The following is a 22,633-nucleotide window of genomic DNA, read 5'->3' as shown; positions in this document are numbered from 1 at the left end:
CCATTGTTTACTGTGTCTTTATCTACTTTCTTCCTTATTACTGGCCACGTCCTAATGTCTGAACCACATAGTTTCATAATAAACTGCGAATCTTGCTAAATTGCTTTAGAAACCTTTAAACACAGACTGGTGAAAGTACTTTGTGAAACCTTCTTTGCAATCATTATTACTGCCTTTCTAAAGGAAGCTGTAAGTCCGGCTTATCTTCCCATGATGCAGTATTGTGGTCTGATGCTTTCTGTAAATCACTTCAGGTATCTTGTATTTCTAAAATTCCATATGGACAGAAGTTACCTATTACTGCTTTCCCATTCTTACTATTATTTGGCATTTGTAGAGTGCGGCGTATCACCCCGAGGGGTATCCAGGCGCTAAGGGTGTTGGTGGTCTCTCGTTGCTGAAGAACCAGGTCTTTGAGCCTCTTTCTGAAACCTGGGGAGGAGTGAGTGGTTCACAGTTGGAGGGGGAGGTCGTTCCAGGTCTTAGCCGTGAGGTATGAGAAGGAGCGGCCTCCGCTGCGGCTTCAGCAGACTCGTGGGACTTGTGTGAGGGCCAATTTGCATCACTTCTGCACAGGCATTCAGTGTAGGCTTTTGAGGTGCGGGGTGATGCTGGTGCATCTGGGAAGATCCAGGATGAGTCCTGCTGCATAGTTATGTATAGTTCGGAGGCGATGGAGGAGTTGGGTGGTGACTCCGACGTAGAGTGCATTTCTGTAGTCCAGTCTGCTGGTAATGAGGGCCTTGGTCACCATTCTTCTGATGTCTATGGTGATCGATCTGAAAATCTTTCGCAGCTTGGGGATGGTGAGGAAGCAGGTGGCGGCGGCAACTGTATTTATCTGATGGTTGAAGGGGAGTCTGTTATCGATGATGATGCCAAGGTTGCAGGCGTTATCTGTCTGGGTCAGGGCTTACTCGAGAGCGACGGGCCACCAGGTGTCCCAGGGGGGATGTATTGTTTCCGAAAATGATCACTTCTGTCTTGTCTGTTTTCAGTTTCAGGCAGTTGGATCTCATGCACTCTTCAATGTTGGTCTTCAGAAAGTGAGAAAATGAGTTGTGTCGTCAGCGTATGAGATAATGTTGAGTCAGTGGCTGCATAAAATGTCTGCCAGTGGTGTCATGTAGGTGTTGAAAAGGGTGGGGCGGAGACATGACCCCTGGGCGATGCCGCTGATAATGTTCTTGGGTCCCAATGTATAGGGAGGCAGATGGACTCTTTGGGTGCGTTCTGTGAGGAAGGCGTGGAGGGTGTTGCTCTGAATACCAAGGTGGTGGAGGCTGGTGATGAGGATTTGGTGGGTGTCGAAAGCCGCTGAGAGGTCAAGGAGAATTAGGGCTGTTTTCTCTCTGCGGTCGAGGAGGGCTCTGATGTCGTCAAATGCGGTGACCAGGGCAGTCTTGGAACTGTGATTGGCACCGAAACCTGCTTGGGAGGCGTCCAGTACATTATGTTCTTCTAGGTGTTCGAAGAGCTCTTGGTTGATGACTCTTCCAAGCAGCAAGATTGGGCGGTAGTTCTTGCGTGGGCTGGGGTCGGCGGACGTGTTTTTCAGGAGTAGTTTTACATATGTGTGCTTCCAGGCGTCAGGAATGGTGGCTGTTGTGATGGAGGCGTTGAGGATGGAGGTGAAGGTGCTGCTGAGCACACTTTGTCGTAGGTTGAAGAAGTAATGGGGGCATGGGTCGTTGGGTGATCCGGAGTGGGTTGCGCTCATGAAGGCGGATGTTTCCCGAGTTGTTTGCATCTTCCAGTCGGTGACCACATGGCTGTGGGTTGTATCAGTAGGAGTTAGAAGGTGATTGAGGCTGGTGGTTTGGGGAGTAGGGCAGAGTAGCTGTAGATGGCGGCTATTTTGTCGTGGAAGTAGTCTGCAAAAGACTCGCAGAGGGACTGGGAGGATTGGATTGTGTTGAACTTGGCTGCAGGGCAGGAGAACTCTCTCACTATGCTGAAAAGCAGCTTGGTGCGGTTGGTTAACTTCTCGATGCGGTTGGTCAGGGCATCCTTTTTTGCTTCCCTGAGGTGGTATTATAATTATTAAGGGCATCTTTGAAGGTGGCGGGGTCGGACGGGTTGTTGCTAGCGCACCATCGTCTTTCTAGTTCTTTCCATTCTCTCTTGGGTGGAGTGGAGTGGAGTTTGGGTGGGAACCAGCTGATGGGATTTTTGGATCTTCTGTTGGCGTTTCTCATGGGGGTGATTTTGTCTGCGCAATTGTGGATCCAGTCGGAGAAGTTGCGGGCGTCTTGCTCCATGCTGCTGGTGCGGTTGGGTCTGTTGGTATTGCGTACAGCGGCCCATTGGGTCTCGGTGATTTGTGGGAGAGCGGGTTGTGTGGAGGATGGTTCAGGTGTGCTTGTAAGATGTGGGGGTCGGTCCATTTTAGCTCCGTCGTGTGGGAGAATTTTATCCTGTCACTGGTAGTAAAAATGGGGTTCAGGGTGTGGCCTGCATTGTGCGTAGGGCTGGTGACCAGTTGCTTGAGTCCTATGATATTAAGGGTGTCCAGGAGATTGGTGAAGTTCCAGTTGTTTTGTTTGTTGAGTTGGAAATTGAGGACATAGTGTCTGGAGTCAATGACTGAGGAGAGATAAAATTGGCTATCTTTTTGCAGATGGCGGAATGGGGGTTAGGGGGTCTGTATGCAATTTTGGCATTGTTACTGATTTGGAAGTTAAAGTGTTCCACGATGGAGGGGGGGAGGGGATGGATCGTTCCTCAGCGGTGGTGCATAGGAAGCTGTCCTGCAAAACAAATTTGCTGATTTGTATTGTTAATAGAATGGCAAAACCATGTTAGTAAGCACAGACTAGAATTTAAAATCGTTTGACTTGTACTTCCTCACACCTTTTAGACACGTGGAAGGATATGTCTCAATCCAAATTACAATGGCACTCCACCTCAGCATTCGAGCTGCTACTCCCTCTTTAGGGCCTTAGTTCTCCCTCTTAACTCAATCTCTCCCTTCTCCACACATTCTCTTTCCTCAGTTCTCAATTCTCCTCAGAGTTTACCTACTTCACCCCACAAGTCCATCACTCACCGCAGATTCCGATGACTCCTTTAATTTAATTTTCCTTTTACTACATTTACCCTTCCTTCACACCTGACAATTCACTGTCTCCTCATGTCAACATTATAGCCAACACACATTTACTCTGCTCTCCTATTTTAATTTCCTACTAGCCATACCATATAACCAGCACAAATATCCCCTGGGTAAACCTTCTCATTCTCTGCCCTCTCTTATTCTATCTCATCTAACCTGAGTTCCTCTGTTCTCTCCTTTCCAAAACACCTCTTAAGAGTCATTTGTTTCAATGCTAATAGATTGTAGCAAACTCTGCCAGTGGATCTCTCTCACCAAATCTGCCTTTAAAAGAAAACTTACACCTCCTCAGTCCACTTGGAACTCCTCCATGGTCCCATATATTAAACCAAGAAGCATCAAGAAACTCTGCCTGTACAGACAACCCCTACTGTTTTTCATGGAGGTATTTCACCTCTTTGAGATGGCGGCTCCAGAATCTGAGGACAATGCCTCCTCTCCTCCTTTCTCTTCACCATCTATATCCCAAGAGGAATGAATAAAGTGTTTAAATCTTCATGCAGATGCCAGTTGCATAACTACACCATCTAGGGATAATGATTCAGTATCACCCTCCTTTAACCTTGACCTCATGTTCTTAACAGGAATTTTGTTGAGCAAATAATCACAGACCATCTTGGATTTTCCTATACCCTCAGGATATTTCATCATCCGCCCCAGCCTCGAAGCCAGGATTTGTGGTGGGGTAGTTGAAGATGTGAGATACGAAAACTCCATCCAAGGCAAAAGCCTAAAATTAGATTGTTGCTCCACCTTCATATGGCCCTGGTTTGGAATTAACATCAATATCTCCTCTTCCACCCAGACTGAAACCATCTCTCTCCCAACTGAAGACAGTTCCACCTTTGTCGAACAATCTAAGTTGCACATCACTGGCCAACAGATACCATCCTCTAATTGCTTATGTGGGGGTCATTTCAGTGAATGTTTTTTAAATTATTATTTTTTTATTTTAAGATTAGGATATCGGATAACTACAAAAGTGCAAACATAAGAAGCAAAAATGTATAGGGGAGAAAGGATACCTAGGAATAGATAGCTAATTATAAAGTTGCCTTTAAGTTTACAAATAAATACCAGAAAATGTTGCCAAAGTCTAGATAGTGTGAACACCTCCTTTTGAGTTTTGTGAGGGTGTGTCAGGGAGACCAGATCCTTGGGGTCTGCGCGCGTTCCCAACATGTCCACCACAGGACAGCTCCAAAACTCTGATAGAAATATCCCAGAGCCTAAGAGAGTCCAGGTGGGGAAAAGGGGATAAGGAAGGGAACAGCTGGGAAGGAGACCTGTAGGAAGCAAAGGTTAAACAACACAACATCAAGATATAATCACATTGAGGTTCATAAAAACTCTCTGAATCTAGAGTTCAATGATACTCGGAACATGAAATAACACTCTGTTGAATCTAGGGTTCAATGATACTTGAATATTAAATAACACTTAGACTGAAGAAACATGAATGGCCTAGAACTAGGCTCTAACTAGACCTCAAGAAATCTAGGTACCTGGAAAGGAATCAAGAATGGTTAACACAATGTTTCATATGAACTTTTCATGAATTGTTACATACTGTTTAGGAATATAAGAACCTTCTAGAATAATATTTCAGAACAAACATTGCATCTTTTCATGTGGACAAAAGGTAATCTGAAAAAATTCCCTGGAAAAACAATAGGAATTATACTAAGAACTTACCATGTACATAGAATGTAACCGCTTGAATTTAGCACCTTTTCAGAAAATTCAAGGGCCCTGGATAATTGTGTGCACTTCAGGAAACACTACACATCAAAGTTTTAATTGCCATGAAATGATCGCGCACACTGTAAGCGATCTGAACACCTAGGTTTAAGTGCAGGAAATGAATCGCGCACACTGCTGATTCCAACAAGTATATGTAAACGCCATGAAATGATTGCGCACTCTGTAAGCGATCTGAACATCAAGGTTTAAATGCGGGAATGAATCGCGCGTCTTTCCGATTCGAATGCCATCATGCAAATGCCAAGAAATGGTCGCGCACAATTAATATCAAGAGTTAAATGCAAGGAATGAATCGCGCGTCTTTCCGATTCGAATGCCACCATGCAAATGCCAAGAAATGGTCACGCACACTGTTGCCGACCTGAGTCTCAAAAGTCAAATGCCAAGAATGAATCGCGCGTTTTGCCGATTCGAATACCAACATGTAAATGCCAGAAAACACAAGCACATTCACACGGAGAAGGAAAATCTTTCAACATGAAAGCTAGGCCTTTGAAAACGGAATCGGGGGCCCAGCCTAACCTCTGTCTTACCGCCCTGATCAAGGATCACCAATACAATGAAGGGCAAAAGGCCTAGAAGATCAAGGGAGGCCTCTGGAACAGGAGCTCAGGAAATTGCTGCTGCTCTGCACCGGGACCTATGAATAGTGAGCACGTGGAGCTGGGCTGGCTCCCTTATATAGAGTCTGGCCCAGCCCACAACCACACCCAGTCATGATGCAGGGAAAGCTTCTAGAAGGTCCTAGAAAGGGACTACACCCTGATACACTCTGCAGCAAAACCTTGCAAATGAACATTATTTGCAAACATCATTAAAAGTGATTTCAAGGTAAAACTCTGCAATGCAAACGGTTAACAAACTGCATATAAACACAATGCATGAATTATGCTCTTGCATAAAGACTGGGTTTTTGCATTTTAGTCGACCGTAGAGCGCCCACTGCCCTGATGTTGACAGGGTGTTTTTAGTCTTGGTAATAGTTTTTCATGGTAAAAGCACATTGGGTGATCCTAACAAGTCAGCTATTTCCCTGCTGTGTGTCTCCATTTAAATAAAGACCTCATTTAACAAAATAAAAAAACTGCCCATATAAAGGGTGCCATTCTTTATCTCATCGTCTCGAAGGAAAGCTTTCTTTGGTTGAACTGTCTGATCCCATTTGACTTGTCGTACTGCTAGCTAATCCCTTTCGCTGTTTCATTTAACAAAACTGTTATTACTAGCCAAGCTAATAAAGTGACAACTTTGGTTCACAAACCTCAACACAAAACCCTTAATAACATAGTTTTGTATATTTCAACAAGCCATTTCTAGTAATCAGGAGGTAAACTGCTTTCCCTTGCATTACCGTAACCCTTTGAACAAATAAGGTCAAACAATAAAGAGTTTCTGGTACACGGAAGCACTTCATGAAAAGAGGAAGGTTACTCACACAAGCAGAGATATGACACATTTCTTTCTCCAAAAAATGAACCCTAGAAAATCTTAGTTAAGGAAAGATAATTTTGAAGCTAAGGTCACCCCTTTTTTAAAGGCAAATAGACACTTCCCAAACATTCAAGAAAAACATTTGATGCTAATGTTGTCAAACATGCTTCTCTTTTCTTTATGGTTTCTGATCCTAATATTAAACGTGGGGAATTCTCTCATTTTTTCATCATGAAAATCCAAAACATTTCCTCTGTTTGCCCTACACTCAACTGCCTATTCCCCTTTGCAGAAAGTCACTAAATAACTAGACCGATTTGAAGGTGATCTTTTAGACTGATTTTATCAATACGGTTACTGTTCTGAAACCTTGACTCATTTCTTTGACATTAATCCTGGTACACTGGAAAAGGATTTAATAACAAGTTTTGCTTTTTGAAGAAGTTCCGTCTTGTTTCAAATCTGGAAAGGTTTGTCCACATCTAAGAAAGTCTTCAGAGGACGCTGAACACCATAACAAATTCTATCTTAGTTCAGGCTACATTTTTTAGTGAATGTTTTCTGAGACCGGTATTGACACCCAACTTGAGCAGTTCATCAGTAACCATAATCTCCTTCATGATCTACAGTAAGTATACATATGAAGGTACAGTTCTGAATCAGCTATGTTGCAAGTTATTGATGATGCTTTGCACGTCCCCTGTAATGGAGAGGCCGATTGCTAATCCTTCTTGACTTGTTAGTAGTGTTCGACACTATCAACTACAAAAGTTTACTTCAGGCCCTAAATGATTGTCTTGAATTAGAGGAAAACCTTCTTACTTGGTTCGCCTCTTACATAACAAACCATTCACAATAATGTATTCTGACAGCTCTTTTGAACCAAGCCCAACTCCTTCAAGGCAACAACAAGGTCTTGTTCTTGCACCCTCTCACTTTAACCTGTATCATAAATCCCTTCGGTTTAATTCACAACTCCACCATAGCACCTCAATATTTCTAGGAAGCTGAAGTGTACACAAAGGTCTTTTCTTTAGGTTTTAAGATAGACAAGACTCTAGTAAATACCCAGACCTATTAACCATGTACACAGTGGAGTTTCCAGGAGCACTTTACTTGGAGGGGTTGGCGAGTATGCTTTAAAATTGTAAAGATGTGTATTGTAGTCAAGGTTGCATAAGTTTGTTGCTCGCGTCCTATCATATGATTAAACTGTGACAGGACTAGCGCAGCCTGTGTAATAGTCACACAGCATTATGTCAACACATTTAAGGCCCAGTTGGGTGTGGGGCATTTATCAGGGCAAGAGGTCTCCCTAATTCCCATAGTTAACCCTATCAGTCCTGTATAGAGTTGCACGTCTTTGAGTCAGTCGTGAAGGGGTGGGAGGGAGGCTACAGCTCCAGGTGATCCAACTGGCATTGAAAGCCTTTCTACCCTCCATCAAGGGAAGGGCTAGTGCAGATGTTCACGTACAACACCACTGCCATGTGGTACTGTAACAAACAGGGCTGAGTGGAGTTGTGGTCCCTTTATCAAGAGACTGTGTGCCTCTGGGCATGGCTGAAACAGCTGGGCATATCCCTGGTGGTTCAATACCTGGCAGGCTCTCTGAACGCCAAAGCAGACAACCTCATTCAAAAATGCCTAGTGGATCCAGAATGGTGTCTCCACTCGACCTGGAGCAAGGTCGCCTTTAGCAGTGGGGAGAGTTTTGGTTAGAGCTATTCGTCACTGCTGAGAATACGCAGTGTCAGCAGTTTGGCATACTGGAGTTTCCAAGGTGGCTTTTGCTTTGAGCCACTTTTCTTTGCAAGTGGAATTCAGGCCTTACGCGCACGCCTTTCTGCCCCTTACCACTCTTGTGCAGAGTTCGCAAGAAGAACAGGAGCAAGTGGGCCCAGGTAATTCTTGTGGCTCCTGACTGGGCACAGAGTCTGGTTGCTGAGCTGCTGAGAATGTCCATCAAACCTCCGATCAGACTGCCCATTTGGGAAGATCTTCTGTCGCAGGGGAGGGTTCTTCACCTGAACCTGTCCACTCTCTGCCTTCTTACATGGAGATTGAGCAGCAGCAGTTGACAGTTTTTGACTTTCGTCACGAAGTCTGTAACTTCATCTTGGCAGCCAGGCGTCCCTCCACCAAAATGGTATCTGCCTGTCTTTGTAAGAAATTTGTGGCATGGTGCACAGAAAAGTCTTTTGAATCCCCTTTCTTCTCCTCTCTCTGAGGGTTTTCTTTTAATTCTTTCCCTTGCCCAACAGGACTCTGCTTTGAGCACTCTTATGGGCTATTTATCTGCCATTTTTAGGTTGAGTGTGCAAGCACTTTGACTTGTTATACGTTTTGAGAGCTTTTAACCATGTTCACCTCACTCCCATCACTTTCTCATTCTTCGGCTTGCCTTTCAAAAAATCACTTGATGTCATTGGTATTTGGTGTATGTTTGTCCCGCCTTGAGGCTGTTTTTGTCAGGCCCTGCAAGACTTCCCCTATTCCATAGATTATTATCGATATACTTCAGTGTGAGGGAACAATTTATTTTGTCTCTCCCCTTCATGCTGCCTGGCAGCCATGGCACTCACAGCACAAACAGGCACAGCAGCTTGAACTCGGTCGGTGGTATTAGAGAGCTGGTCATATTGTTCAGTTATCTAATCAGAGTAATTACTTGTGGCTCTCCCTTTAAAACACTTAACGTTGGTGAATGCTTTACTAAAAACAGAAATCCTCAAAGCAAATACTAAATTATTTATAGCACTCTGGAAACATGTCCCAAACTGCTTTGCAAGCAATAGTTTTGAAAACATTTTTTCTCATAACACAGCCTGTGGTGGACTTAGGACAACCGGACCATTGCCACAAAAGGTTCACAACAACGTGCTCTTTCTATCAACATCATCTTTGAGTCCACACACTAGGTTAGTGGGGACATCAAAATAACCCCTCCCACCATTCAATGTCTGTTTAACCTTTCTCATGGCTGGAACTTTTGTTTTACAGCTGAGTAGGTTGTGTTTTAAGGGCCCTCTTTGTAATATCATTGCTATATGCCGGTTAGCCCTGAATATGTGTAATGCACTATGATCTCCAAGGGCTAAATATATTGTTGCACTGCATTACTTTCTGCCATTCTGTGTTTTTTTGTTGTTATGCTCTTCAGGGGTGAACTATGCAGTTACATTACCATATTTCTTACAAATGCTATTTTCGTTGTGGGGTCCTCTTGGGGCGGTTCTAAGCATTACAGCCATATCAACATATTAAAATATTTGTGCAGGAAACTTGTCCCATAATGCCTTGCAGGGCATTACTTTCACAAAATAGTTTTGCTCATAACTCGGCCTGTGGTGATCCTAGGACAATGGGACAACCTTCAAAACATTAAACACAATGTGCTCTTTCTGTCTACATCATCTCTGGGTCCCCACACTGTTAGTGGGGACCACAAAATAATAACCACTACCACCATTCATTATCTTTTTAAGCTTTCTCATGGCTTGAACTTTTGTTTTACAGCTGAGAGAAGGTATGTTTTATGGGCTTTGTTTGTAATATCATTGTAATATTTGTGCTAGCCTTAAAAATGTGTAATGCACTATGTCCTTTAGGGCCTAAATATATAGTTATACTGCATTACTATCTCTCATTCTTTTTTTCATTTGGTTATGCTCTCTAAGGGCTGACTGCATGGTTACATGCCCATGTTTCTTCCAAACGCTATTTTATTGTGGTGACCTCTTGGAGCTGTTCTGAGCATTGCACTCAATATACTATAATATTTGCGTCACGGAAACTCATCCTATAATGCTTTGCAGAGAATTACTTTTACAAAACATTTTGGTTCAAATATCATTGCAGTATTCCTGCTAGCCCTAAAATGCCCTGTGGGGGCTAAGTACATGGTTACACTGCATTGCTTTCTCCTGTGTGGTTTTTTTCATGGGGTTATCCCCTCATGGGGCTAACAATATGGTTACATGACCATGTTTCTTACAAATGAAACTTTTGTTATGGTGCCCTCGAGGGGCTGTTTTGAGCATTACAGTCTAATGCCAAACATTTATTTCTGATAAAGGTTTATATGATAATTGTATATGTTTTAATAATCTCTCTCTATTACAGTTATGACCATAATTCAGGCCAATTTAACATCCTTATTACACTATGACTGTTTGAACACTCTTGATATGTTTGAGTGACCCTTCTAGTCTATTTCTATCGTTAATCCTCCATGGCTGTCTTGTGTCTTTTGGGGGAATTGTGTTAGCCAGCCAGCAACTCTGATTGTGGGGTGGTGAAAGTGGTATTCTAATGGAATTAGCATGGCAGATTTAAATTAAGATTCTAAATGGCAACAATTTCATTTTTTGCTGCAGATAGAGAAAGAAGATAAATGGAAGTGCTTTAGTTATATGCAGGGCCACTGGAATTATATGGCAGGAAAAGAAGAATTTATGAAGCAGGGTTGACCAATTTCTGCGGCAAGAAAAGTCCTGTTATGAATTTACAATGTCAATAGCTCTAACTCAAACGAATGCAAGACCTATTACGTTGCAAATGTGTGTTAATTGTGCGGTTGCTTGATCAGCCCTCTTGGTTTAACATCAAAGAATACCAGGGCACACCAAGAGTAGTCCAAAAATCAATTCCAATGTGGAAAGAAGAGTCCAAAGTCCAAACACAGTGTATAGGTTGATGAGATTTTATTCTTCACTGACAAAGCACATTCTGCAAACAGCCGACACGTTTTTCGTGTATGTATGTGTATATTTTTCTGTGCCTGGTATGTTTGTGGATCATTGCATGGCTCCTGATATCTATGAATTTCTGCTCTCTTTTTATCACACTTATCTACCCATCACTCTTATGTCATGTCTCTATCAAACTATCCTCCATTCTCACTCGGACTCATCCCAAATCCCTTCGACCACTTTCATCTCCTAAAATATCTCTGCCTAAGCTCTTCCCCTCCACCTCCACATCTAACTCACCAAACCTCACTCTACCTCTGTGACCTCCCACACAACTCTACTAAATTCTCCTGCATTCTTCTCACCCTACTTCTATGCTCTCCCTAACCCATCCACATCCTCTTTCCCCTCCGCTCCCCTATTATTCATCTCAAGCCTTTGGATTGAGTAAATGAAGGATAAACTCCCAATTAACACTTCTGGATTTCTTTCCTCCTCCACCCCTCCATTACTCCAGTCAATCTAACTAACAAACTCTCATATCTGCAACTCAAATTAACTCATAATAATACTAAAACTGTACTCCTTATTAAATTATACTAATCCATCACTAATTCTTGTTGGGTACCGGAGTAGTGTGCTACTCATCGAAAAAGCGCTTTGACGCCTCGTCAGGGGTAGTAAGCGCTATATAAATACGATTACAATTACATCTATCATATATGATGTAGCCTTTGGGTGTCAGAAGAGAGTAATTTTTCTCTTTAGAGGGGACAGGTAGTAAGGGTATCTGAATAGTTAATTTTCTGTGGTGGCTGAAATGGAACTGAGGCTGTGGCATGGTCATCCTTGGATTTGTGAAAATCTTGGAGGAGTGGGTCTGTCACTGTGGCACAGACTCCTCCGATGGCACAGGACTCTGTAAGTTGGCACGGGAATGTTCGGCCATAAACGCCGCACAGGCTGTGTAGTGATGTGTGGAGTGATGAAGTGTATGCTACAGTGAATCTTTGGACATGTTGGTAGTGCTACATGCAAACACAAGGAACAAAAGCTGTGTGAAGAGGTGAGAACAGTGAGCTTGAGTATTTATGAGCATTAATAGCGAGATCTAGGCGGTACAGTGAGTTGTGGGTATTGGGTTGTGGCAGTGGAGGCTAAGGCGAGTTCTAGAGGGCACCTGCAGCCTCACTGAGCCGCATGAACGCAGTGATGCTCCTATGGGGTGGGAAGTTTGAGATTGGGACAGGAGCTTTAGTTGTGAAGAGGTCCATTTTGTTGACTGTCTCTGTCCTGTGATTGGAATCCAGTAAAGAATGTTTAATCTTCGTGAGCTCGTCTCCTCTCTTTGCTCCAATGTTGAACAGTTTTGTACAAAACGGGTGATTGTAGTCATTCATTCATTCATTACCGAAAACAAATGATCACATTGAAGGCTTTTCAGTGGTCATTAAAAACTATCGTAGATGTAGTTCCCCCACATTGGCCTCATCCTTACGGCAAGATGGTCGGTTCAAATGCTTTAAGGTGAAATCGCGTATGTGACATTAGTTGCTGGCACTTTTAAGTGAAATATCTATCCTCCCCGCCCCCCAAGATCCAGCCTTCTGTAGGTGATAATTACGCAGTGAAGGGTCTGTCGGACACATTCACTCAGGATTGCTGGTTGAAGTAAGATTGTTTCGATCATGAATTCCAAGGCACCACGCTGCCCAGCTCCCAAAGCAAAACGAAATGATCCTTAATCACAAATATTTGACAACAAAGTCCAGTAACAGTGAGTGATCTACATTGCCGACTGTAGTAGTGTTAGAATAAGGTCAAGTTGGCGCTCTGTATTAATTCCTTAGGCGATGAAGAGAGGCAGATTATATCCAAATTCATGCCGTGCAAGATAAGGGGCGCGCCGTTCTCACTGGTGAAATACAGAAGGCACATTCACAGAGTGAGAAACGGAATGCATATTTAGTAGAAACAATAAGTGGTAACACAACAAACAACCCAGTGTTAGCAAGAATGCCGGGATTAATCTCCGTCACAGGTGATCGTTTAGACGCCAGTCCATTCTTTTTTGCCTACTACGCCACTCTAAACAGAGAGCAATCTTGGGCAAACTCTAATAGGAACAGCTCACCCTGAGCTGCCAGGCCGTGTCCCCTTCAGACGCGAGGATAATCAGACCAGTGTAGGCTTCATTGGGCCTCATCAGTGGTATGTAGCTTGAGTCCTGTGGCATAATGAGCAAGGGACTTGTGCTCATGTGTTCCTGCTGTCCTTGGGGCGTCTATTGCAACAAACTAGAGGGTGTTGGAAGTAATGCTTTCATTAATCTCAGCCACTGATGATTGTTTGTGGCTGCAGTTGAGTCTCGTTTTTCGCTCGGTGTGCCCCAGTGTGTGCACACACGAGTTTTCTCACTGCACCCTACACACGAAGACCAAATAGACCAAAACCAGTCGGGGCTTGCTCGTGTTTCTGTTCAGAGCTGGCCTCCCTGTTTGGGCTGGACTGATTCTGTTGGGCTACGACCAAAGGTAATTTGCATGTGATTTTTTTGCTGTTCTGAGTTGGAATGGTGGGGGGCAAACATGGACTGTATTGTGGCCAAGATTACATAGCAGTTCCTGCGATTAATTCAAGCAGTCCATCCATCTCTTTTTGTTTTCCTCAGTTGTTCATTTTTAGATAACATGAAGAGCTAGGTTGGTTAGTGAAAGGATGACATTCAAGCTCGGGGATTGCGGTTCACGTAGTATAGGCATAAACTAGAAAAACAATAATGAATTGACAGTACCTAAGCTCAGCATTCACAACATGTAGCAATGACGAGGAGTCAAAAGCTGCATTTTAATTAATGGAAATAAACCCCCTCAAAGTCTTTTTAATGAAGGAGTACTCTTTCAACAAGAGGTAATGACGTGGGACTGTGAAGCTAGGAGTAACGATGGAATATTTGTTTCCATGGAAATGTGAGTAAATTAGGAGGATGTGGTGTCCTATTGGATATAGTTGAGGGGCTGATTCAATGGCACTGGAAATGCAGGACAAACCTAAATGACCCAGCAGTTCACCCAGAATGCCACCAGCAAGGCATAGCTGTCCCACAAGCAGCAAATGTGTGGGGGAGGTGGCACATTATCGGTGGTGGCAAAAATCCTTCTATTGACTTTGTTGGACGGGTACACATGATGGCTCATTAGCCTGGAACAGAGGCCTGGCACCGGGATGTGACGAAATCAAACAGCAATGGAGAACGTACCTGCAAATGGAACCGAAATACTGGCAAACCAAATGTTTTGGGTTCCATGTTACGAGTGATTCTCTCCGGAGCCGTGTGTCTGAGATGGGTAATACTGAAGAGGCTTAGGGAAAATATCCAGCACGGGTGAACATGACATTTTTTATGCAAATGCAGCAATGGTATACCGTAAACACTCGAAATAAGAAAGCAGACTTTAACCTTAAAAAAAGAAAAATAAACTTCAGTGTAGCATCTTATCAACGAAAGAAAGCCAAAAGAAAGGTTTCTTCTCCTGCCCCTAAGAATCAGGATCAGGGAGCACAGTGTATAAAGATAGTGACGCAGTTACAAAAAAGAAGGCAGAGAAAGAGAGGAAGGACGTGACATTGGTTCAACTAAAGATTGAGCCCAGCCCCCAAAAATGATTTCGCTTTACTGAGTTTTTTCTATCTAGAATTTGAATACATTTTTTCCATAGTGCCTTCAGTTTTTCTCCTAGAATTCCAATAAGTGTGTCTCCTGCAACCTCTATGAGGGATTTTGTTAGCTTTGCTACGTGCAATGGTGCACAAACCATTTTCTTTTATTCCTACGGTTATGCAAGCAGTGCTTTTATGATTAAGTTACAGGGAGCTGCAATTATTTTTTGATTTAATTACAGAGAGCTGGACGACAGGAAGAAGATTCAGCATTTATTAGCACTTGTTGGCACAGACACGGGCGAAATAACTTACTTTCACAAGGAGCCCCCAAATAAGGTAAGGTCCTGCTGTTAGCAGGATGTTAATTACCCACATATTTGGTGATTGGGGGTTATTGTGCAGTGCCTCAGTGCTAAAGGGGCAACGTCGAGACTTGATCAAGAAAATACACCCACCCACCCACACACACATATATATGTATGTACATAAATCCAGATCACTCGGAAATGCCAGATTATTCTATCCCTTGCGGATCCTGACTACTGACAGCTAAATGATTGTGTGGAGGTAACTGTACACGTTTTCACCAAAAGTATTCTGATGCTCCACTGTGCACTTAGCTATTGAAGTTGTGCTATGCTCATTGAGAGAGAGTGGTTTGTATTTGTAGCAATGCCAAATAGCACATTGAGGATTCTTTGGCAACCGCGTGAGGCGTTTTAGAAGTCATTAAGCAGCAAATGTTGGTTGCTAGAATAAGTGATCAGCAGTGGCCTCCAACTTTAGGAACAAAGCATGTTTCAGTTCTAGACTAAAGCCGTCATCTAGTGTGTATTAATTAGAGAATGCAGTAGGTAATATTTTATCATTGGCAGTTTTGAAGATGGGGCTCAAATATTAGTGCTGTTCACAATTCATGCATGTCCAGAAATCTCAATTCTTTTCCAGTGGGAAAGAGGTGTTCTGCCAGAACAAATAAAGTGGGTAAGGCGAGGAAGAGTGGGAGTTGGGGAAGATGAGGGGTGTTTCATCAGTTCTACCTAAATCCTTCTTGACCCGAAGTGCGTCAGTTCACAAACATGCCTTTCGTAGATTTGGGTTCTGCATGGCAAGTCTATAGGCTTGTACTTCAGCTTCAGATTACATTCCTGCTAATGTCTGCAACTTCAGATGCTCCATTTGTTTTATAGGAGTGTTATATAAAATTATGAAAGTAGTGTTGATTCGAAATCTCCTTCTCGTCCAAATTTCCACTCTGGTTTCCTTTATTCTTTCACCTGTCCACCATGAAAAGGAATTATTGAAAATGTTTGGTTTGGTGGTTCATTTGATAAAGAGGCAGTTCCATTTTGTGCAAAATTCTTTTGAATTTTTTTTTTCTTTCTTATTTTAAACCAGTCTTTGGTAGGTTCGAGAACTGTAGATTTTTATTTTATTTTATTGAAAGCACCCGTTAAGTGCGCCACATAGTTACTGTCAATATGACCACCTAATTATCTTTCATTGTGTTGTGTTCAGCCAAATATTAGTAGAGGGTCACACCTGGTAGACTATCTTAGCCCCAAAAGGAAACATGCCCTTTATTCAGAAAAGTGGGCCTGGTAACTGTCTCTCACTTTCTCTCCAGCGAGTTGTCAGTCAAACCTGTCACAGAATCTCTTATCTTCAGGCGATGATAGATGGAGCCCTGCCGTTGTACCTCAAAATCCATAAGCACACACAATGCTTGCGGGTTTACTATATTGTAGGATTATTTATTCACCAGTATTTGCCTACAAATGATATGTATCTTAATTATGATTATTATAAACAACTCAGCAGATAACATGCAAATTAAGGTGAATGTTAAATATGTCCCAATCATATTTGATTGCACCTAATCTAGCAGTCTAATTCTGACCATAGTTGCCTAAATGTTGTAAGCCATCTAATTTATATGGTGGTATTAGGTTGCTAGCCTTGCATGAATGAACCATAATGCACCTTCATAAGAGTGGACAACCACCAAAAATTGCACGGTGAAACGAGCATTGATCTGCAAAGACAAGCTGTTAACCAAGAGTATAACAGGGTAACCTTGGCTATCCTGTCAATTGTTTGGGTCAATGGCTCCTATTGGGAGCCTATCCGGTTAAACGCTGGCTCTCCTTGATAATTATTTGCTCTAAATCAGATGCTGGTATGACATAAGCACTACTGCACTTTATCTAGTGGCATGCTACCAACCCCCACTCCCCCCCCCAAGTGGACTTTATTACCTATTAATACATTTGAACTGTTGCACTTTTTTAGTCGATCATTTTTGAAATACTAATTACTTGACTTTTTGATTGAGAGGTTTTAAAGTAATCTAGGTTTTTTGTAACAGGCTCGATCTCGATGTGTTTTATACCAAGTGATATGGCATGAGTGATATGATACCCTCTATGTATTTTACTCGCTATATTAATTATCTGCAATTTTTCAAAGTAATATTATTACGATTTTAAATAACCAAAACAATAAATTTTTGATTTGAGGTTGCATAAAGATGAGCACAAATAGTCTATGCACATTAGTACAAGATAATATTTACACATGTTAGCATATTAAGGCTAGATCGATTTGCTTTACCAAGCTTATATGCACTGCTAACGGTGTCTTATAGACCGAGGAGAGTTCTCGGTTTTGCTGCAAAAATGTGCAAACAGTACCCATCTGCAGAAGCCCATTAAAGCTGCGTCTTCCTTCTTCCTAACAACAAAACAAAACTGATATCTTCTGGGTCATCTTCCCCTTCAGCAGTGAATACAACTTGCACACCAACAAAATGGATCCCCTTCTCTACCCTGTCAGTCTGAACACTGTCAGAATACCTGGGATTTCTAGAAAGCTTGGCCTGGTGATCGAGTACACGCGTCAGCTTTACCATTCAACAGACCTGTTTTGTAAGCCCTACACATTCTCTAATATTAAAGACAGCCATGTTGATATGCAGCCAGGCCTGTCTTGCGGGTAGCATGCAATATTGTCACACAAAACCCTGCTAAACATGAGATTTGAAATAAAGGTAGCCTACATTTGACAGGTTTTTTCCCCCCATAAAAAAATCTTCGTTTTTTTTTTCTCCTGTTGAAAACTTGTCTGTCTGTAATTTTTGCCAGCGGGAAGTAACAGGTGCTGACAAGGCTTTCGCTTAAAGTAAGTTTAGCCATAACCTATATACTCCCTATATAATGGTGATAAGATGTAAGACAGGCAGACCTACCCAGAATTATTAAGCACCAGCATTCCAACCAACAGAAGAGCGCTTGGATGATAGCTTGATAATAACATATGAGCCCCAGCTCCTTATAGGCATGGACTGATCTGCTAGTAGGTGAAGAACTCCATCTTATAATTTTCTGCCTCTGCTTGGGAGCCCTTTCAGCTTACTGCTACCCTATTATAAGAGACTTGAATGAATCTTTGCCATCTCATGTAGTCTTGGCTGAACAAATCTCATCCCAGCAGATAAAGAAAACTGTAATATTATGGTGTCTGCAAATGCTGTGGTTACTGCCCAGGTCCCTTTGCCATCTCGTCAATCTATGATGGTAAACCTTCTGTTCTGAGACCATTTTGTCCTAGGTTAGAAAGAAAATGAAAAGCTGCAGAGAAGCCAAAATCCATCTTGGCAAACATTGTAGGAAATTGAAATCTGCATGGTCTCCTTTTTGCACGTTGTTGAAACGGCAACCAACATAAACCAGTTAGCAGACTGAGGCACAGGGGCGTAACTTGGTCAATAAGATTTGCAGGTTGTGAGCTTCACATTTTTCAACAATCACGCTAGGATGTCTTGTTTAAACACATTATATGGGAAGCACAACATGAAAGAGGCTTAAGGGACAATGGAAAGAGAGATGGACGGATTGTTTGGGGCACTTAAAACACAACATTTTTCAAACTAATCAACATTTTTTAAGGCCTCAAAATAGAGACACGTGTGCATGTTTTTGTCAGTGGGTGCCTGTAAAAATCCCAGGTGAAATCGGACAGACACTTCACCATTCCCGACTGAAAGTACTTACATTTTTAGGGGGGTGTAATACCCCAGACATCCTCCAACACTCCTCAGAAACTATGCCCCTGCTGAGGCAAAGCTGCAGGATCTGGTGGAAGTGGTCCTAAGTAAGTTAGGCTTTCCTTCCGTGATGTATCTGCCGGGTACTACTTAAATGTTCTTTTTGGTGTATGTTTTAGGGTTACGTTCTCTAGGACTGAATTTTGCACGTGCTGGGAATGTTGAGAGAATCTAATCTCTTAGGTCTGTGAACTTTATGTGGACTCCTCCTATGGCCATTGTACCAAAGACCCTGGAAGCTAGCTAACACGTGGCACCTTAACTAAACCTTGCCAATGGCTCGACCCAGTGATTCTTACCCTTTTGAGTTCTGTGGGCCACCACGGAATCACTGCTGTAACCCGGCGACCCCCCACCAATGCAACAAAAAGTCATAGCCATATGCTAGACTCTAGCATACGACTTATTATTTTTGGTCCTAATGCATGTTCTTTCTTCGTAGGTGCATATCAGTATTTCAATCGAGCCCCCAGTTTCAAAGACCTTCACGTTTACAGAGTGTTTAGAATGTTCAGTTTTGAAATTTGCCTTTTTATATATGTATACTTCATTAATCTGCTAAAATTATATAATTTTCTAAAGAGTTGCAGACACCCCTGAGTACATTTTACGGACACCAGGTTAAGAACAGCTGGTCTGGAAGATTGGGTGAAATATTCCTTTCTTCTGTTTTCTTTTAATGAAGGGCCATCATGAGTCAAGTGCATGGTATCAGATTTTAATTTCTTCCAGACGTGTTGTAGCCTTGTGCGCAAAGGTAACAAATCTTCCAACTGAACAGTTCCTAATTCTTGATCATCCACCTAAACAGTTCCTAAATCTTGATTTGATGCTGTATCAACACCATTTAAGTGACTTCCTTTTTGCTATACTATTAATTCCTGAGGCTGTTAGGCTCTTTCATTGTTTGTGTCAAAATGTGACACCGTCTTACCCCCATAGACAGTCTTCGATGCCTAGCAATTCTTTTCAGTTTTGTAAAATATGTCCCTCCTTATCAATAAGTCTGTTAGAGGTGCATTCTCTACTGCTTGAACAACTAAGGAGCCAAGGCTTTTGTTATGTTTGTCCCAGACAGTCCTGTCAGTGCATCACAAGAGATCTCTTATGTGAAAGTGAGTGGTGTTCTTGCAGACTTTATACACACCACTTAATTTTCATGTTTTTTATAACCTTCTTGAACTTATCATTTTTAGATCTGGGTTAACAATACTTGATGACCTATTATCAACAATCCTGGCTTCACCCAGAGCAGTGTATCTCCTTCACACCATGCTTTTCGTTGTTGGGTGAATCTTTCCACTGCCTTTCGACTCCTTGTATTTTAATGCATGAGAGACTTTTGCACATCTTAGATGTATACTGTATCATCACACATTACTTATTTTTCTTATTTTTTTTATAGAGGCATTTGTTTACAGAATGCACTCATTTGTTTTGTTTTTTCACTGTAGCAAGTTTTTTTTAAAAACATTTTTTATTTGGGACCTATAATGTAAGCTAGCCTTATTGGGTTTGCCAGTGTTCATTTTCAGAGGCACTGCCTTCCCCTAATGAAGGCATGTGGAATATGTGGGCTCATCTTTACTAAAGTATGTACCCTCTAATTCAAGCTGCAGCTTGTTTTACCACTCATCTGGGACCAACTAGATGTAGGTCAGAACCCAATAAAACTACGGGTAGGGTTCTGTTAGCATCTGCACAGCCCTTACCTGATCAATGCAACTTCCAGGAAACCATGGAATGCTCTCCATAGGCCCTGGATGCCCCTCGTACCTCTCCCATAGCCCCTTGACCCATTACTGGATCTACTAATCTTAGCTATCACCTGCTGTGAGCAGTTGGTTACAGGAATCTTGCACCAGCATTTTACTTGGACTGGAACAGGGACCTGCATGTGTTTATTTGTATTTGGTAAAACCGGGTCCACATGTTATTTCCAATTTATTGTACACTAACTTGGAATAAGCAGGTTTAGGTATGGAGATACAGGAGTGAATCATAAATTCCCGCACCTAAGTATCCCCTTAACTAAATGTGGGCTTCTTGTAAAATGATACCCTGTAATTTGATCCCTTACGAATAGTGATCTAAATTTCTCAAATTTAAAGTGGGCAGCCGGACCATAGACAGCTGCCATGCCAGGTTTTGGCCTCATTTGTACTGCTGAACCTTAATATGCTGTTTGTGGAACTGGATGAAGGGGGTAAGCTGCACATCCAATTGTTTTTCATACCTTATTACTTCTCTAGTGAACTGCTCATTTTTTGGGATGGCTCTCTCACCCTAAAGAAGGTGTTCAAAATATGTGGACAACTCTGCCCACCGCACCGTCTGCCTTCTCTTCTAAGGTGAAATGCTTTTGTGTAACACTGATTCAAGACCAGCAAAGGCCTACAATATCAGCCCAGCAGCTATCAGTCAGAAGTTCAGAATATTAGCATTTGGAAAGTGGAGCTAAATCCAGTGGGTGCCATTGGTGTCGCCTCTCCATTTGTACTTTTGAGAGAAGTTCCTTTTCTAGATTATTCTTCATAATGTGAGGCTAGTTGCATAAGAGCTCACCAGCGGAAGCAGCATTTGCAAGACCCGAACTGCATCTGCTGGCTATCTAGTACCCGATAATGTTCTGGTCGGGCCAACAGCAAAGTGACATGGAAGATAGAAAACTCAACTGAATCAATCTATTTTAACCATTGTAATTCTAGGATTGACCACTGAGGCATTAATCCATACAAAACAATTTTGTGATCCACACTGCTGCTGCCTCTCATTCAGAATCCATTTTTTTTAATACAATTTGTGTGTTGTTTCAGCAAGCTTCAGTTGTTTTTTTCATTAGACCTGACATTACAAGAAAGTTTGTTGGAAGTAGAGAGAAATAAGGTATTTGTCTGAACGTGTAAAAACAATATCAAGTAGAGATCATTCACTAGAAAATGCAGTTGATAATGAATGACTAATTTTGATTTTGGTGGTACCTGAAAATCCACTTTCTGGAGAAAATTATGACTAGAGAGGAGAGTACGGTGAGGAATCCTCTGGATCAGTTTCCTCTTTCAAGACAGATGTTCAGTTGGGAAAATTCAGATGTTAGATTCTGCTTCATATTTTGAAGATTGCTCCAGAATAGGGAGTATTTTCATCGAAAAACAACTGAACTCTAAATCAGGCCATTAGTGAAATGTATGTTTGAATTTTCAAAGGTACCTGGAAGCTATGGTATCCATGAATGTTACATGTGGTGCTCATAGACGGTCATTGCATCTCTTCTTCACACTGTGCCTGATGTTGGATCAGACAATTTCACACCACTTTCACCCACGCCCTAGCTGCAGCTCTGGGAGCAGACAGTAAGAATTGACATGTTGGTGATGGAACCTTCAACAAACGTCATTGGCTTGACAGGCTTTGAAACATTGGGATGCTACAATACTTTGTGTTTGCCTTCTACAGGTTACCATACCTCAGCGAATTATACAGGCAGGTGATCCATATGAAAGGAAAGACCAACGAACCTCCAAAACAGGTATGATATACCTGCGCTTAACAGTAAAAGTATCATTCTGTGCTATCAGTGAATGACTAGTAATATGACGGAAGACCTGTGTTGATCAATTTTTTATTTTAAAAGCAGACGGCAATTTACAAATAAAAATTTCCCAGCTACAGCAAAAAAGCATCCCCAAAAGTTTGTATGCTAATATTTTTGTAAGTGTTGGATTTTTGTTTATAATGTTTCAACTTGGGTGGATAGATCAGTATTGGATGCCCCCCTCTCTTTTTCTCTCTGTATTTCTGTGTCAGCAGTACTCTGGCTAATCAGAATAGCCATTGATTTTGGATTACCTTTCTATACCC

General features: G+C 42.1%; 1 protein-coding gene across 2 annotated transcripts in view; it reads left to right on the top strand.

The window, feature by feature from the left end:
- Window positions 1–22,633, top strand: part of CCDC77 (coiled-coil domain containing 77) — a 203,437-nt gene that overhangs the window by 54,227 nt on the left and 126,577 nt on the right. For both annotated transcript variants that reach the window (XM_069228128.1, XM_069228129.1), the window contains 2 exons: window positions 14,907–15,003; window positions 22,229–22,301. In XM_069228128.1, coding sequence (XP_069084229.1) covers window positions 14,907–15,003; window positions 22,229–22,301 — 170 coding nt within the window. The remainder of the gene's footprint in view (window positions 1–14,906; window positions 15,004–22,228; window positions 22,302–22,633) is intronic.

Source organism: Pleurodeles waltl, chromosome 4_1 (genome assembly GCF_031143425.1).
Source record: "Pleurodeles waltl isolate 20211129_DDA chromosome 4_1, aPleWal1.hap1.20221129, whole genome shotgun sequence".
Taxonomy (NCBI): Eukaryota; Metazoa; Chordata; class Amphibia; order Caudata; family Salamandridae; genus Pleurodeles; species Pleurodeles waltl.
The sequence above is the reverse complement of the archived record's forward strand: the minus strand, read 5'-3'. Positions and strand labels throughout refer to the sequence as shown.